This window comes from Pan troglodytes, chromosome 1 (genome assembly GCF_028858775.2).
Source record: "Pan troglodytes isolate AG18354 chromosome 1, NHGRI_mPanTro3-v2.0_pri, whole genome shotgun sequence".
Taxonomy (NCBI): Eukaryota; Metazoa; Chordata; class Mammalia; order Primates; family Hominidae; genus Pan; species Pan troglodytes.
The window spans coordinates 52,871,308-52,890,267 of NC_072398.2; the positions used below are offsets into that span (position 1 = coordinate 52,871,308).

The 18,960-nt window shown below is 34.4% G+C and overlaps 1 protein-coding gene across 6 annotated transcripts in view; it reads left to right on the forward strand.

Moving 5' to 3' along the window:
- KCNT2 (potassium sodium-activated channel subfamily T member 2) overlaps nt 1-18,960 on the forward strand; it is a 389,618-nt gene that overhangs the window by 328,857 nt on the left and 41,801 nt on the right. For 3 of the 6 annotated variants that reach the window (XM_016934731.3, XM_009440093.4, XM_063794175.1), the window contains 4 exons: nt 773-874; nt 4,177-4,260; nt 5,548-5,676; nt 13,055-13,075. In XM_016934731.3, the coding sequence (XP_016790220.1) occupies nt 773-874; nt 4,177-4,260; nt 5,548-5,676; nt 13,055-13,075 (336 nt within the window). Of the gene's footprint in view, nt 1-772; nt 875-1,255; nt 1,343-4,176; nt 4,261-5,547; nt 5,677-13,054; nt 13,076-18,960 lie in introns of those variants that run through there. The other 3 variants (XM_514073.6, XM_001134868.5, XM_063794181.1) reach the window with 2 other exon arrangements.

Sequence of the window (18,960 nt, forward strand, 5' to 3'; positions counted from 1 at the left end):
CTACTGGATGTACAAAGCCTGTTTTAGTCTGTTAGGGCTACTAGAACAAAGTACCGTAGACTGGGTGGCTTATAGACACCAGATATTAATTTCTCACTGTCTGAAGGCTGGGAATTCCACATTCAAGGTGCTGGGAGATTTGGTGTCTGGTGAGGGCCCATTTCCTAGTTCATAGATGGTACATGGTAGAAGGGGCAAAGAGTTTCTCTTTTTTAAAAGGGCAATTGCATTCATGAGGGTTCCACCTCCATGAACTAATCACCTCCCAAAGGCTTCACTTCCTAATACTATTACCTTGGGGATTAGGATTTCAATGTATGAATTTTGAGGGGACACAAACATTCAGACCATAACAGGTGCCTACCTCCCTATTTTTTTGTTCTCACCCATGAGAATATTTAAAAGCAGGTCTTCTTTACAGTGTTCAGTGTTATGGTACATCGTGTGACGTTAGGTTTTTTTTTTTCACATTTTTTTCAGTGATTTTTATTTGTTTCCATTATGATGTCTCTTCTTGTATGAAGAGTAAATACATGCTTAATGTACAAAAAATATTGATCTTTCTTCACTATTGGGTGTTTTAACTGAGAAAATGTGGTTAGCAAAACGAAAGGGCAGTTTAAAAAATATAATTATCAGTGAAGTAATGACACATTTATAGCCAAGAACCATATGATGAGAACTTTTTACATATGTCAACACAATTTACTGAGGCAGAAATGCATAAAATGTGGAATGCTCACAGATTTTTCTATCTCAAATTTCTGAACAGAAAGAACGGGAGAGAGGCTCTAACTTGGCCTTTATGTTTCGACTGCCTTTTGCTGCTGGGAGGGTGTTTAGCATCAGTATGTTGGACACTCTGCTGTATCAGGTATACAATATTTCTTTTTGTTTTCTCTAAAATGGTTGTTTTCTGTTTTAGATTTTATTTAAATGAATAATACATCTAGTGTTTCACATGCAGCTATTAACTTAAAATTGGCTCCAAAAGTAATTCAGTATTTTATTTCATGTACTTAATGACATAAATGCTCCTATGAAACATTTTGTAAGAAAAATACTATTTTAAAAAATAACCTACGGAAATTATTTCAGGCATTCTTTTGTGCCAGTGCCCTGCAGTGTTTAATATATTTAATATATTTTAGTACATTTTGCATGTTACTCCAAGCGTATTACTGGATTAAAAAAGGTAAAAAAAAATTACCAACTTAATAAAAACAGCATTCCTTATACTATACATTTTTTCCAGGTTTGAAATAAAATACCAAATTGATGTCAATAAACTGATAAACTAAGGACATTTTAAGAATCTGCTGATTGTTGCCTATTTTAGAAAAATATGAAAAGACTACAACAACTAAAACCATTGAGTTTGTTCCTGAATGCCAAGTTAACTTTTTCATTTTATCATAGCTAAGAGGTTTGTGGAGGTGTTTGTTCATACTAATATCATCGTTTTTGTCTCTGCCAGAAACTGCATAGCAGTAATATCTCATTTTTTCTGATTCAAGTAATCAGACAATCTCTAAATATTTCCATTAAGAAGAAAGAAATATTTGTAGAGTTTTAAATTATTTGATAACATTAATCTCAAATTAAGCATTTCAGAATTTTATTGTACCTATTCTTTTTGCTTATTTATGTACTGTCTTCTATAATTGCTTGACTGAACAAACTAATCCAAAGAAAGTTAAAGCTTTTCTGCAGAACTTTGGGATAATTTTGCCCATGATTATGCCTCTAGCAATGTCAGGAACCATCTGCTTATGTCAGATAAGAGCTGGAGCAAACACAACAAAGTAGAATAAATACCCCTATTATCCTTAAAGTTTCCAGACATATTATCTGGGTACTACAGGAGGCAGGGCTCCCACTCCAAACACTGTTACCAAACACACATACTTCTGATCTCTTAAAGAGATTAAATTGCAGGGGATGGTTTATTTGAAGAGCAGTGTTGAAACTGAAGATTTTATATCAATAGGAGCCAAATGCTTGGGTACCATTATGCACCAGTAGTTTTAAGATTTTTTAAGCCACAGTATCCTCTGTTTAAATAAAATCTTGTAAGGAAATCTCATGTATAAGTTAAATAGAAGAAAAACTGTTCTAAAAACTGTTCTATAGAAATGGAAAGCAGTAGTTTTTTCTTTCTCTTTATTTTTGCCTCACGTTTATGTTATAAATAGAGATACAGGAAATTGCATGATTTTCTGAAACTTCTGAAGAAAGAGTGAACTAGAACTATATATATATATATATATATATATATATATATATATTTTTTTTTTTTTTTAAGACAGAGTCTTGCTCTGTCGCCCAGTCTAGAGGGCAGTGGTGCGATCTCGGCTCACTGCAACCTCCAGCTCCCAGGTTCATGCAATTCTCCTGCCTCAGGCTCCCAAATAGCTGAGATTACAGGTGTGCACCATTACATCTGGCTAATTTTTGTATTTTTAATACAGACGAGGTTTCACCATGTTGGTCAGGCTGGTCTCGAACCCCTGACCTCAGGTGATCTGCCAACCTTGGCCTCCCAAAGTGCTGAGATTACAGGTGTGAGCCACTGTGCTCAGCCTAAAGTCTTAAATGTTGACACAGTAAACATATTTTGCATTTCAATAAATACCTGCATTTGTGTGTGTGTAGATGTGTATGTATATATAACTGAAACAAAATATTAACAACACTTACCCTTTCTGCTCATAATTTGTTGTACTATTTTCTATCTTATTGAATATACTCCATTTCATTTTAAAAAATTGCTGGCATTAATTCATAACTATTTTGTGGCTTTTTTGAAAAACACTTAAGTAGAGGACTTCTGAATTAGTAAAATCCAGAGCATAATTTCTCTTCAGTGGGACTTTTGATCTACTGTCAATGGTTCTTGAATGACTGGGAATTATTTTCAGTCACATTTTCTTTAATTGCTTACTAACAAAATGGTCTGTGTCTGTAAAGACTATTCTAGCTTTCAACCTTTCCAATAATATAAGAGATGCACTGTCACCCCAGGGAAATGCAATGATTCTATTTATCTATTTATTTATTTATTTCATTTTATCTATTTTTTGTTTGTTTGTTGTTTTGAATGGAGTCTTGCTCTGTTGCCCAGGCTGGAGTGCAGTGGCGCGGTCTTGGCTCACTGCAAGCTCTGCCCCCCGGGATTCACGCCATTCTCAGCCTCCCAAGTAGCTGGGACTACAGGTGCCCACCACCACGCCCAGCTAATTTTTTGTATTTTTAGTGGAGACAGGGTTTCACCGTGTTAGCCATGCTGGTCTCGATCTCTTGGGACCTCCCAGGAGTGCTGGGCCTCCCAAAGTGCTGGGATTACAGGCATGAGCCACCTCCTTAATTTTTTAAAGGTTCAATTTTAGGCCTGGTGTGTTGGCTCATGCCAGTAATCCCAGTATTTTGGGGTGGCCAAGGCAGGCGATCACTTGAGGCCAGGAGTTCTAGACCAGCATGGCCAACATGGGAAACCCTGTCTCTACTAAAAATACAAAAATTAGCCAGGCGCCATGGTGCATGCCTGTCATCTCAGCTACTTGGGAGGCTGAGGAAGGAGAATCACTTGAACCCGGGAGGCGGAGGCTGCAGTGAGCCGCTATCATGCCACTGCACTCCAGCCTGGATGACACAGCAAGACTCTGTCTCAGATAAATAAATAAATAAATAGAAGGCCCTATTTTATCATGAAGTGTTGCAGAAAGAGAATATGCAATAATAAATGATAAATATAGTTTAGAAATTTACTTCACTAGCTTAGAGCTTAATACTAAAAAAAGACTGAAATTTTTCATTGAAAATTTGTTTTAATTGTTTCAAGTTTTTATGATAGTCATCATTTCATTTGGGGTTTTTGTTTTAAAAATTCTAAAAATGTTTTTATCATGCCTAATAACACACATAAAATATAAGCATAGTTAGATATTTCTAGACAAAAATTATTTCCTATGTTTCCTTATGAACAGCTTAACTGTACGTGTTTATCTAGGATACTAACAAGATAGATTAAATTTACTTTTGTATGGAGGGTTAAAAATGTGATATGAGAAATAATCTTTTAGAAGTCAGATGTTCACACTTCTAGCTGTTCTACACATCTCATACACATTATATATAAATATATATTTATATATTGTTCGTTTGTTTATATTGCAGTCATTTGTGAAGGATTATATGATTTCTATCACGAGACTTCTGTTGGGACTGGACACTACACCAGGATCTGGGTTTCTTTGTTCTGTAAGTTAATAATCTCTAGAATAAAAGATTGTTGTGATAGAAGGTTCTGAAATCTATCTACCATGTACTTTGCTAATTCTTCTATGTCATATGTTATTTTTTTGTATTGTGAATCCAGAGTTGCATTTGAGTTTTTAAAATTCCTTTAAAAATTTCAGGGAAAACATATTATTTTTACTTAATAGTCATAATAAATAGCCATTTTCTGTAAAATGCTGAATGAATTTGGCCAGGCATGGAGGCTCACACCTGTAATCCTAGCACTTTGGGAGGCTGAGGCGGGTGGATCATGAGGTCAGGAGTTAGAGACCATCCTGGTTAACACAGTGAAACCCCATCTCTACTAAAAATACAAAAAATTAGCTGGGTGTGGTGGCGGGCCCCTGTAGTCCCAGCTACTCGGGAAGCTGAGAATGGCGTGAACCCAGGGGGCAGAGCTTGCAGTGAGCCGAGATCGCACCACTGCACTCCAGCCTGGGCAACAGAGTAAGACTCCATCTTAAAAAAAAAAAAAATGTTGAATGAATTTTTTTTTGTTAACTGGCAATTTGAAACTGCCGTAGGATACTATACTGTCCACGAAAACGGTGATCATGCTTTTTAACTCCTTTGTTTTATAGATAAGTATACTTTGCCCAAGTAGGCTGAATGAAATGATTTGGTAACAGTTCAGATTTACAAGAAGCAAAGGGGGACTACAATTTTTGTTTCCTGTCTGGTATCACTATGCTTATTCTACTATTCATCTTTCTCAATATGGGCATTATTAGAACATTGGGTGGAACAAGTCAGTATGGTGCTAGAGTGTCTTTTGCACTTCGCATTTGGTAACATCAGCAGACCCTGTACATTAAATACCAGTGGCAGCCTCCAGTTATTGCAGCATGCAAAATAGTTTCCATATGCTTTACATTTCCCAGTCAATTACCAGTGCTCTATTGCCTACTGATATCGAACTGATATAATGTCATACTGCCCTAAATTGAGTACTTGGATTTCTTAAGTTTGGTGATGCATAATAAATAAATTTAATACATGGATAAGCATGAAATATTACTTGGAGATTTCCAAATACTAATAATTTCTCCCTTTAAGAAGTGAAAAATGCTTGAGCCAGGGATGTCAGTTGAGTCTGCAGTGAGCCATGGTTGCACCATTGCACTGTAGCCTGGGTGACAGAGTGAGACCCTGCCCCCCACAAAAATAAACAAATAAAGAAATGTAAAGTTACCACTAGGTTTTTATTTCTGACACATTTAATATGTAAATAATTTGTGTGTATTATAGATGAAAATCACTGCAGATGACTTATGGATCAGAACTTATGCCAGACTTTATCAGAAGTTGTGTTCTTCTACTGGAGATGTTCCCATTGGAATCTACAGGACTGAGTCTCAGAAACTTACTACATCTGAGGTTTGGAAATAACAAAATATTCTTGTTTTGATGTTTAATCTGAAGAGTGCAATCATTCATAAGCTTATAAACTGATTTATAAAAAATGCAAGAGAAAGTGAAAAAGAATGCTACCTGAATACGTAGTGTTAAATCTCAGAACCAAATTTTTTTTCAACTATTTGTTTTACTAAACTATGTCAGTCTTCCAAAAAATATTGTTGGCTAAGGGGCTGTTCTAAGTTTATGGATGTTGGGCTTTAGATGACTTTTGTAGATCTAGGATTAGCTGTTTCTGGAAGATTATCAGGAAGCAAATTAATTACAAATAACCTTGAGGTTCTGACACATAAGAAAAGTTCTCAGGGCAAGTAACCTAGATTTCTAATGTATACCCCTACTGCATATATTAGCATTTTGAAGGAAGCAAAGCAAAGCAAATTTAGTAAGTGTTAAAATTCACATTTCTCAATCTCTAGATTGGTGACCACTCTAAAGCCAAAAGAAAACTCTGAGTATAAGAGTAGTGTCAGATCTTCCCAAAGTAAACCTCAGTAAATTTAACAGCAAACTTGATCTTGTTAGTATGGAAGGAGAATCTCTGGTAAGTTCATGCAGCCGAAACATATTTGCATTTTGATTTGATCACTTCATGTGGTTCATGTTGTCCTAAGTAATTTTTATAGCCTTAGTGTAATATCACCTTTTAGGTCAGACTCTTTTTTGAAATAAAGATTTTGGATGAATTCATCATTCTATCAATATCTATAAAATTATTTAATGTAAATTATGGTTTGTATTCTTGAATTTTTTTTTCTTCAGACACTTCAAAGTTATTACAAATTAAAAAGAAATTTTGGTCAGCCATTTTTTTTGGTCTGATACAAAATTACCTCAACTTTGAGGCTCAGATCAGACACATACATTTCAGTAATTTCTATGATCATTAAACCACCTCGTGACAAAATTAATAAATCCCTATATAGAAAAGAACTTTATAGAAAGCATAAGGATAACGGGGTAGATTTTTGTTGTTGCTGATCAAATTTATAGTTTGACACTTATATAAGTTACCAGCAGAAAATAGGTTAGTTTTTCTGAGTTGCTTCTTGGTGGTGTCACTTTAGCTTCAGGAGTGTTAAATGGAGCTATGTGGCCTGGCACAGTGGCTCACGCCTGTAATCCCAGCACTTTGGGAGGCCTAGGCAGGTAGATCACAAGGTCAGGAGTTCAAGATCAGACTGGCCAATATGGTGAAACCCCATTTCTACTAAAAAAAAAAATACAAAAATTAGTCAGGTGTGGTGGTGCACACCTGTAGTCCCAGCTACTTGGGAGGCTGAGGCAGAAGAATTGCTTGAACCTGGGAGTCGGAGGTTGCAGTGAGCCAAGATCACGCCACTGCACTCCAGCCTGGGTGACAGAGCGAGACTCTGTCTCAAATAATAATAAAAAAATTTTTTAATGGAGTTTTGCTGCCGTCTCTCCTCCTGAGTCCGAGTTTTTCTTTTCCTGTGGTGGTTGTGGTTCACACTGCAAAGAATGAGACAAATCAAGAGAAAATCAGGAATGACTGACTGGAAAAACAAACCAGACAGTTAAATATGTAAGATGTTTGTCTAGATATGCCTAAAATTTTAAGAATACTGGATTCAAAACAATATTATTTAATTAAAGGTTAAGAGAAGATCAAGTGCTTTCATACCCAAGTAATTAAGCACGATCATGATCTGTTCAGGCAGCTATAACAAAATACCATGGACTGGGTGGCTTGTAAACAACAGAAATTTAATTCTCAAGTTTTGAAGGCTGAGAAGTCCAAGATCAGGGCACCAGTTGATTACGTGTCTGTTGCGGACCTGCTTCTTGGTTCTCAGATAGGCATCTTCTCACTGAATTCTCACCTGGTGGAAAGGGAAGGGGATCTCTCTGAGTCCTCTTTTATAAGGCTCTTTCATGATCTAATCACCTTCCTAAAGCCCCACCTTCAAATATCATCAACATTGAGGATTAGGTTTTCACATATGCATTGTGGGGTGATGGAGAACAAATATTTAGTGTATACAAATCATTTCTTATTTGACCATAGCAAGTACAAAGAAGACTTTCATACAGTAGAGTGTTGCCATGATTTTTTGTCTCACATATAGGCTTTGGGAATTGTAATGCAGTAAATTCTGGCCTTGGTCAACTCCATGTCCATGTCAGTATTATGTATTATAATAATGTTCATATATTATTAAAATACTTTTTTGTGCTGTTGACATTGCAGATAGGAAAAGGATACTGAGTATTTGAATTGTCATCAAGGAGTATTTAACTACATTTAATCAACTCTGCCCATAGCAAATAAAGATTACCTCATTAAAATGCTTGTAAATTCTCAAATATCTAGATTATATTAAAAATATATATCATTGGGATGATAAAAGGACACTGTTTTAAATAAAAATAATGCCTCTTGTTTTTCTGTACTGAATTCAATCCATCTTCTGACACACATATTGTTATTAAATTAAATTCTGCCTATTGTAGAAAGAATTGAGGCAATTAACAAAGATAAACAATAGAAACATCAAGCACTTTTTACAACAAAATATTTTGTTGTAAACGTTTTGAGAAGTTAGTGTTACTGTACTAGCATAAACTGAGTGCTACAGTTGAGCCTGACTTCTATTTTTAATTTCCTGGTAAATAAGGTAAAAAATAGCAATATGTTGATCTATATAGTAATTATGGTCTGATACATGAAAGGATAAAATTCGTCTTGCAAAAGATTTGTTTTTCTTGGTCATTTTTTAAAAGAATGAATATATTATTTGCTTCCTGAATTTGGAGATTTTAGATACCATGATGAGTAATATCTATCTTTGCTCATAGCTTTGCAAGATGAAAAAAATACCATTAAAGTGCATATCTCTTACATTAATCTTTAACTAAAAAAGTAGGAAGGGACATCAATTAAATATTGACCCAATGAAGACATTGAGGGTTTTTTTTGTATTTAAAGAAGAAAACATTATTTTTTTCAGATTATATAAAAATGCAGAATAAGAGCTTAGTGGATCTAACAAAATAAAATTGGCTCTGACCGTTCACCATGTCTCTCAAATATGAAATGATTCAAAAACAAAGTTTTGAAATTTAAATAACCACTAATGTTCAAAATGGCCCTGTTCTCTTACTTGAATTTAAAGAAAGACACTAGATTTCAGGAATTAGAAACTTCGTTCAGTAATTACTATTGGAGAGTCTATATTTTTGCTTAGGTTGCTGTCAGATCTCAATTTTCCTCAACAGTTCAGAAAGCTTTGCTGCTGTCAGTCTCTCCATATGAACACATATTAAAGGTTTAGTCTATGGAAGTGGTCTGTGGCCTCTGGACCCCGGAAAGAGTTGAGGGCTAGGAGTATCACACTGAGTTCTGAACGCTAAGTTAAAATATATATTCTGTACGCTTTACACTTCAGCAGATTGAAAGACTCTTTCTTAGGGAAACTGACCAACCCACGTGGAAGGCCCTAAAAATACAGATGTGGGAGATTCTTTAAGTTTGTAATCCAGCCAGATCACCATGAAATGCAGCAATAAAAAGAATCTCACCCAGAGCTTTCAGTTAACTTATTAGTCATTTACTCTAAGAAGAAGACAACTAAAAATTCCCAACAGAAGTGTAAAAGCTTATAATATGAAGTTCAGGAAGTTATTGATAAACTAGAGCAAGAATTCAAAACATGGGCAAAGAGTAAAGAAAAGATAAAATTAGAGAATTAGTCTAGGAGTTCTAAGATTTGAATCACAAGATTTCAAGAAAGAGGAAATGCATACAAATTGAAGAAATATTACTGTAATAATTCTAGAAAAATCAGTAGTGTGTTAGTTTCCAAATGGTAAGGGTTACAATGTGTCCACAACAGTGAATTAAACAGTGAATCACATCACCAACTTTCAAAACACTGAAGGAAAGGAGAGGATCCTAAAATCTTTCGGAGAGATGAGCAGGAGACGTGCGATAGGTCACATACAAGGTACTATTGGGGTTTTCTCAACAGCAATACCACAAGCCAGAATAAAATGAAACAATGCTCTCAAGATTTTGAAAGAGTATTATTTTCAAATTAGATTTTTTTATCCAGTCAAAGCAAAGTTGTGTAAGAGTAGAATAAATCAGATATCAAGTATATATATTCTCCAAAAATATCCTTCCCAAGTCTGCTGTCTAAGGAAACTACTCCCACCAAAATGAATGAATAAAATGAAGGAGAAATAATGATCTGCAGGAAACCAGACGTTTTATGGAAACCAGCGACAAGAATGAAGTAAAGAGGATCAATAGGATGGTGATGTAAAGACCCCCAAGCATAAAGGGAGACCTAGAGCAGGTCAGAAGGCTTCAGAGAGAATTCTTTAGGAAGATTACATCTATAGACTTCCTGATAAATCTCAATGTTTTAAATTAATATTAGAAAGTTGCCAAAGAGTTCAGGATGAATTATTGCATATATCTAAGTACATATCAAAGCAATTAATACAATAAAGCAATTACTGACCTTAGGAATATAACATCGTTATCAACAATGAAAGAATGTGTGCAGGAAATGAATACTAACCACGTACCTATATATCTTATCTGTAAAGTATACTTAGTCATGGTATGTCCTGAATTTTGATCCAATAAAAATTATGTTGAACTATTTTGAGATGAAGAGAGCAAAGGTAGTGGAATATATGGAAAAGACTGTGAATGACTCTTCTTGCAGAGTGAGAAGTCAATAGATAAAAGCAGAAACTGAAAAAAACATGAAATAATAATCAGGCATATTCTATAGAAACAGAGAGAGAAAGAACAACATATCCAACTAAAAGAGGCAAAAGTAGATGGGTCTTATGAGAGGGAATTAAGAGATATTATGCTATAAGCTGCTATTTTTCTAAACCAGCTATAACATTTTCTGACTGTTCAAACCATGCATGTATAACTAGTAAAAAGCACTAATAGATGTAAAGGCATAATGTGGTGATATCAGACCCATTCATTAATTATTTCTTTAGTATATACACATTTAAGTGCTAAATTCTACTCTGTACTATGAAGAACATTTATTAAATATCAACTTTTTACATAAGGATAAACTAATATAAAGACTTTAGGCTTTGCTTTCTGGTTTATTCATGAAAAAAAAAAAAAAACTTTTAAAGGCAGATGCAGGTTTTCATGCCACATCATTTTCCAGCCTGTCATCTTTCCATGTTCTGAGTAGAGAAAACAAAAGTTATCATTTTTTATATCTCTGATATAACTGCTTTGGCTGTGGGGGTGGGAAAGCACTGCCTAATGTTTAGCTGACATTTTTAAAAAGACAAATGTTGGTAAAGAACATTGATAATCAAAACTATTAACATTTATAGAAGGCCTGGAATACTATCTCATTTTTTTCTGGTGTGATGTAGATTAGTGAAAGGAGAAGTCACACAAACACAAGCAGAAAGTAAAGTGAGGGTGCACACAGTGGCTGGAAAATCAGTCTATGGAAAGCAGAGTAGAGATGGAACTGCCCATTCATAATTAGTCATATGCCCTCCATGCCAGGAGAACTTCTGCCACTATCTATGTGTTTTCAGTTCAGGGAATTTTGACAAACATCAGATACTCCTGGTTCGAAAAACATATACAGGAAGGACAGGGACACATATTACTCTTAGTGGACAAAAAGGATCAATATTTTCCTTCTCAATCCATAATACAAAAGTATAAAATGCCAAAAGGCTCCCTGAAGTCATTTAGTGGCAAAATGTCACCTTAATTTTCATGAGATTATTTATAATGTTTACTTATTCCATTGAGAGTGAATATTTATACTTTTCATTGCAGAAATATTAATTTTTGAAAATGAAGGCTACCTAGGTTCCACTGGGGGTATTAGCTACCATATAGCATATAACATAGTATTAATTTTCCAAAATCTGAACAATTCTGAATTATTAAGCATATTTGTCCTTTGGTTAAGAAAAGGTAGACCTATGTTTGCCTCCAGTTTTCCAGTGTGCAGAAAATCTCATTTGTTTGAAGTATACTATAACCAGTGAACATTTTACTAGAAACCAGAAAAACATCTTTTAAAGCATATTAATATACCAACATCATTTATAGTGTATGCAGTACATTTGTGGAATCTGTTACCCTGAATTTTGGCCACTTTTATAGTGAATAAATCTTGTAGCTTCCAAAAATGTGCATAGTGGAATAAACATTGTCCCATCTGCCAATCATTAACAGTTTACTATTACAATGGGAAGTAGCTTTTAAAATATATTATTAAGATACAAATTTACCTATTATAAAATCTTGTTAAGATTATTTTAATAAGGTTTAGGATTGAATGGTTTTAAAATTCTACCTGTCCATTCTTTTCTATTATTCTCTCAAACATTTATTCCATTGTGTCATGTGTAAGGAATCCTGAAATAGTTTCAAGAAACCCACAATCAAATGTTTATTATGCATTTCTTATATTTTCAATTATAGATAATACTATTATAATACTTATAATACTAACACTAGATGAGTTATATTACAAGTTATATTACATCAAATAGTATACTTGAAAATGTTACTTCCACCTATTCAAAAATGAATAGACTATTGTTCTTTAAATTTGAAGAATAAGACAGCATGATTTTTATTTATAACCCCTACATAGCTATGATACATTGATTAAGGAAATCAATTATTTTAGATTCCATAGCCAATATGAAAGCTCAGAATATTTCTGTCAACTAACTTAATTACATATGTATGTAGGAGAAAAAATCAATCTTACTGTAAGATCTGAAATTAAAAAATAGTACAAATATTAACACCAATAATGATTATAGAGTGTCAATAATTATATCAAGTATTCTGTTATGACTATAGTAGCTTTATAAGCTACTACTAATTATTTTATTTTCTTCTACAAGCACCACTTTTTCTATCAAACTTTTATCCTTAAAGCATATTAATGTACCAACATCTTTTATAGTGTATGGAGTACATTTGTGGAATGTGTTACCCTGGATTATGGCTACTTTTATAGTGAATAAATCTTGTAACTTCCAAAAATGTGCATAGTGGAATAACCATTGTCCCGTCTGCCAATCATTAACACTCTACTATTACAATGGGAAGACAATTTCAGCAAAACAAAAACAATCTAACAAGACTGAATCTTTAAAAATAATAGCTTATTCTTTACCTAATTTTGTTCAAAAGCCCTACGAGAAATATGCATGAAATTGGATTTTGTTATGTGGGTATATGTTACATTTTGTCCTTGTTACTGATTGTTGCATACATCTATTGTTTAGTCATTGTTTAAACTGTGTTTTGTGTGTTTCTTTTTCCCTCCCGTTGTGTCAGTCTCGAAAAATAGCATCACAAGTAAGTATTTTCTGTTTGTTTCCCTTTCCTCAAATGGTGTAATATATTAATTCAGAGCTATTAAAGAAAAATAATATTAAATATTGAATTTAATACTCAGACATTAAAATGAAATAAATCATTTAAACTTAAATGCATATAAATGTTTTCTTTTCAAATTAATGTACTTATATTTCCCCAGTAAATTTCCTGGAATTTGCCATTGTAAAGATTAAATTCTAAGAAGTATATGTTTCGATATTTGTGTGCTAATTAAAGTTAATAATGAAAGATATTTCAAGATATTATCATGGTTTTTAAAGTGATTAGAAAACTAGTTTTCTTTTGCTTTTCAACTTTTTAGAGTAGACCTCCTTTATCTACTATGCAGGAGAACCCTTATGTTATTCTTAGTGCATTCTCTAATTAGACATAAAAGGTTATAGATTTCAGACTGATTTATTTCAGAAGATGTTTTACTTAACAATGGTGTATGTAAATATTCTTAATAATATTATAGTGAGACGTCTTAAGATCTCTCTTAGCAAATTTCAAGCATATGATACATTAACTGTAGTTACCATGCTGTGCTTTAGGTATCCAGAACTTATTCACTTCATAACAGAAGGTTATCTTTAACCATCATCTTCCCATTTCCCCCATCCTCTGGCCAATGGTAACCACAGTCCTACTCTTTTTCCATGAATTTGACTTTTTGAGAGAAGGAGAACAACATGGATGAACCTGGACAAGATTACGCTGAGTGAAATAAACCACATGTTTACAAAAGATGTTTATAGTTTTTTTGGTCTTTTCTACACATCACCTTGGGGCGTTAATCGCTTCCTGTGGTTTCAACAAGTCATCTATGTTGATAGATGGCAAAGCTGGGTTTGTAGCTCTATCTGTTCTAATTCCTTAACATGAAACACAAATACATGAACTTTATCTGGAAGATCCTCTCCATCTTGTTATCTACCAGAATTACAAATATTTATTGAGTAACACTAGGCACCAAATGCATCCAGGTAAGTTTTTAAGATACATAAGTAAAAAAAAGGTTTTTCAGAGGGTTGACATAAAAACTTCATGGCCTTTCTTCGATTTAATTAATTTTGGTGGATTTAATATACCAAAACTTTCTTCCCTTCAATATCTTGCATAGTGCAGCCAGATTGATGATGATTTTTCTTTACTCACATGATAAAGAATCCGTAGTGTATATCTGATGCCTACTATTTCAAATAAAAATTTTTATTGCTGGATTTTAAGCTACTCTATCCTTTTGTCCCATTCCTGGACAAGTCACTTATCCAATTATTTTGCCTGACTAATTAGCACTGGGCTTGGAACACAATGATCTGAGTTTAAATCTTGCCCTCTCCTTTTACTAGCTGTGCCTGAATTTTGGCTATATGTAGCAGAGTGAAGATTAAGTAAAAAACATATTCTTATCATTTCACAAGGTAGAAGAAAGGCAGAGATGTGTGGAGTGAGTTGTTCAGTGTTAAAAGCAAGTAATTCTGTGGCAAAGCTCATAGAATAACATAGATCTTACTTCATCATTCTTCATTGGTGCATTGTTTTTGGGTGGATGATACCACCTCAGAGAATGTTCATGTCAATTCACTTAAAGTTGTAAATAAAATATATAAAGTAAGTATTCTCGTGATTAAGTACTTTCATATTAGTCAAGCGCAGTTGTGTTCACTAACCTTCGATGCATCCTAATTCACAGATAGGCACACACAAACACACACTCGCAGACATAATGAGTCTGAGCTCATCTGTAATTTTGTTTCACTCTCTAACAAAAACTGTACTCTTAAATCTTTCTCTTACCTTATTTTGTAATTTTTTCCTAATATTTTCTACTTCTACTGATTCTTAATCTCATTCATTCTCAAACCCGGGAAAGCATTTCTTATTTCATTATTTACCTACTTTAACTTAATAAGAGTTTCACTGGCACACTTACTAACAAGAGGCTATTTAATGCATCCAATTTATTTGACTTAATTTAACTACGTAGTCATGGCTTTCTGTCCACTTAACGTCTTAAACTGCCTGAAGATCATTCTTGTACTTAGCACTGCCACAGAAAATAACTTAAGCTTTTAATCACAGCTCCCTGTCAAATGGCTGCTAGTCTACAAAATGAAAACTGAAGAGAAAATTATAAAGTTGATTTAAGTTCCCTAGGTCTTCATAAGGAAGTCATGATCTGTAAGCAGTGGTATATTTAGATCCATAGTACTATTTTAGATAGACTATTTACATAAGAATACAAATATTTGTATTTACCAGGTCTTACAGTATTCTTTTCTTTAATTAAAGCATTGCATGTAACATAAAAATTTTCTTTCCACAGGCTTATTTATCCATTGGTTCTCAGATGCTGCAAAGGATAAGGGAATTATGCGTGTGTGTGTGTGTGTGTGTGTGTGTGTTTAAAATCTTTTGTGTATGGTTGGGGAGGTGCTGTACTCACATTAGAATCACTGTACTGGCTTTTGAAAGCTTCACAGTTAGGTCCTTTCTTATGGACTATAATATAGTGAAGGTGATTGAGTGATAGCCCCTCTGGCCTACCTTGTAGTGTGTAGGTTTTACACATACATGCACACACACACACACACACACACCTGCATGTTGAAACCATTGCTTTAGTCTATATATTTCAGTAACTGGCTTACCTTATAGTGTATAGGTTCTATACTTACACGCACACACACATACACACACACTCATATACACACACATGCATGTTGAAACCATTGCTTTAGACTATATATTTTGGTAATTCTGGAAAATTATAAATTGCACCGCTAAGTTAACAGAGCTGGCAATGAAACTGTGATTTTAATGATGCATACTATTTGACTGCCTGTATGCGTACGTTGAATTTGTGTGTTTATACAATGCTTTTCTCTTTGTTGATTTTGTTTGTAAGTCAATTATAGAGTCTAATGTGATTCAGCTGTCTAGCAATATTCTTTACAAATATATATAAATATGCATAATATATACAAACCTAAGCATACATACTTAATTTTTTGTGTGTAGAAAGCAAATACGTTTTTATATTTGGTGATGTGATTTCTAGACATTTAGACATAAAATGAACCCTTTGGTTAAAGAAACCGTTCTTTAGTCTTCTAACAAATGAAAAATTAATTATAATGAAATCAGTCTTGATTTGGGCTAGGCTGATTTAGACCTTGGGCCACTATAATCCCTACCAAATAAATAGTAGATGGGTAAAGACATGTTTTGAGATCCAAAAAAGTAGTTATCAAATTTACATCAATAATAATTTTGGTGCTAATAATATTATTTTTAAAATTTGCATTAACTTTTAAAAGAAAAGCAATTCTATACCTTCAGAAAAGATAAAAAACATCCCACTACTGCACAGTGAAAGAAAACAGAAATAGTCTGATTTCATAAGAAAAACAACTAAAAAATAGTAGTAGTGACATAAATGGAGTCATATGATGGAGAAACATGAGAAAATTAAGGCAATTTTATTAAGTATTTAAAATAAATTTCTGAACACCACAACTCAAAAGTTATGAGTATGTTACAAAAGGATTGTAAACCTTAAATATTGAAAATTGTTATTTGGAAAATTTATTTCTCAGGATCATTGGTAACCTCTGTAGCATACTTGTATGAATGCAAGATGCATGACGTGTATTTGAAACTTCCACCATAAGCATTGCTAAATAAACTAATAACATTTTCTCAATTCTCCTCTTCTTCGATGTCTTTATAACAATAGGTATTTTTTATGGCATGTAGATTACAGGGGAAAAAAAAGCTGTAGTAAGAGCTAGTTGATAATACCCAACACCTTATTTCATTCCAAGAAAAATACTTCTTCCTGGGCCTCCATGATAGCTAATTTTTGTATATATTCCCATATTCGTAATTCCTAATTTCTTTTCTGCTTACTACTCCACAACTGAAAATACTGAAATATAAAACTTGAAATTGGGAGCTTACCTCTAAACTTCTGGACTATAATACACTGAAGGTGATTGAGTGATAGCCCCTCTGGCCTACCTTGTAGTGTGTAGGTTTTACACCTACATGCACACACACACACACACACACACACATATACACACACTCGCATGTTGAAACCAGACCATTGGGCCACTATAGTCCATACCAAATAAATAGTATGGAAATCATGCCTACGTTTTTATTATTGTATCCAATGTGCTTTGCACAAGTGCTCAACATATATTTGCTAAAGTCAATCACAGATATCTTTCTTAACATAGAATCATTCTTTCAGATCTGCTCACACTTACATTAATTCCATCTTTACACAATTCGTACCACCTCTGTCATTAATTTTGGTACCTATTATTTTACCCTTAATTATTATGTAATTGTTTATGATTGTATGCCTTTGATTTCTTCACAGATTATAAGGTGCTAAGTGGATGAGACATGTATTGCATTATTTCTTTATTATTATTATTATTTTTTACCTAGATCTAATGATTGTATACATAAACTGGATATAGTTCTGAGGAGAATTTTTACCACTCCACAGAGGCAGTGTGGAGAATTCACCCAAAATTTGGTTTGGATGTTAAAACTGAGGATGCCACATATGCCCCAAGAGTTTTTGATGAGTTTCTTTTTTTTTGTGGGGAGAGCAAGATGGGCTCCTAAGTAGGTCTGAGGGAGCGGATCATTTTTGTTTTGGCCTTTATCATGTTTAGGGCTGGGTTTTGGGTGAGGTTTCTCATGTATAAGGAGCATAAACTTCCTGCTAGGGAAAAAGGAAGAAGTGCCCAGGCATTCTTATCAACTAGCTCAAATCTGGGGCAGAAGGTTGCATTGGATCTTGAAAGCTGTCAGCAGTCAAACATCAAAACTGGAGTGAGACACTGTCACAGTTCACTCGTGCTGTTGGATGGGTGTCTGAAATGTGCCTTGTTTCATTTAATAAAATGCTCCATGAAGCTTGTAGCCTGTGGTTAGTAGGGAGATGAAAGTTATCTTAAATGCCTTGTTCAAAAGCACAGCATTGTGTATTTTGGAAAAGTGAAATTCATGTCTTGGTCACTTTCAATGATGTCTGGAACATAGAAGGTGGTAAGAATTGTTTTGATGAGCCTTGTATTATGGTCTTAAATGTGTAGGTGTATATGTATGTGTAAAGACATGTGTGACCTTGATTATTATTTTGTGTATGTATGAGGCAAGGGATTCCCAGAGTTCTTTACCTTGGAGGGCAACCTTGGATAAGGAATTGTTTCTGCCGTAGGCTGGACCAGATGGCCAAACCACAGGCAGTGACCCAAGAGTCTGTAGAAATGTGCAAGTGGGACCTGTTTTTATCCAGGGTGTCTAGTGCTCAAATGATTCCCTGCTAACCTTTGGGTCCTGTCCTTTGTTAGGTCTGTCATTTTAAGGGATCAAAAGCAGCAGTTCTCCAGTGAGCTTCATCACATTTAACACAATACCACCGTCCATGCACTGTTCGCTTGATTAATCCCAAGGGGCTCCCTAGGTAGCCAAGGGATTTAGGATAGGAGTGACATGCTCAAGTACCATGGCATATGACAAGGGGCTGAGGATAGGGGAAACTTTTCCTTCCTGCAAGTGACTTATGCCCAAGTTTGGCCCTTTCCTGTAGAGTCTTTGGTGGCTATGTCAGACTTGCAGGGTGATGCTTTCATAACCAAAGGCACAGTGGACCACTGAGTGCACAGTCCTGAGTACAGGGCATCTGATTTCAGTAGAGCTCAGTATGCAACCAGCAGTTGCTGTTCTAATGGTATATAGCATGTAACCAAGGAGGATAGTTTTTGCTACCAGAAGCCCACGAGCACCACTGTGGTTGATGCAGGAGGCAGTAGAAGAGGTGAACAATGTGATTG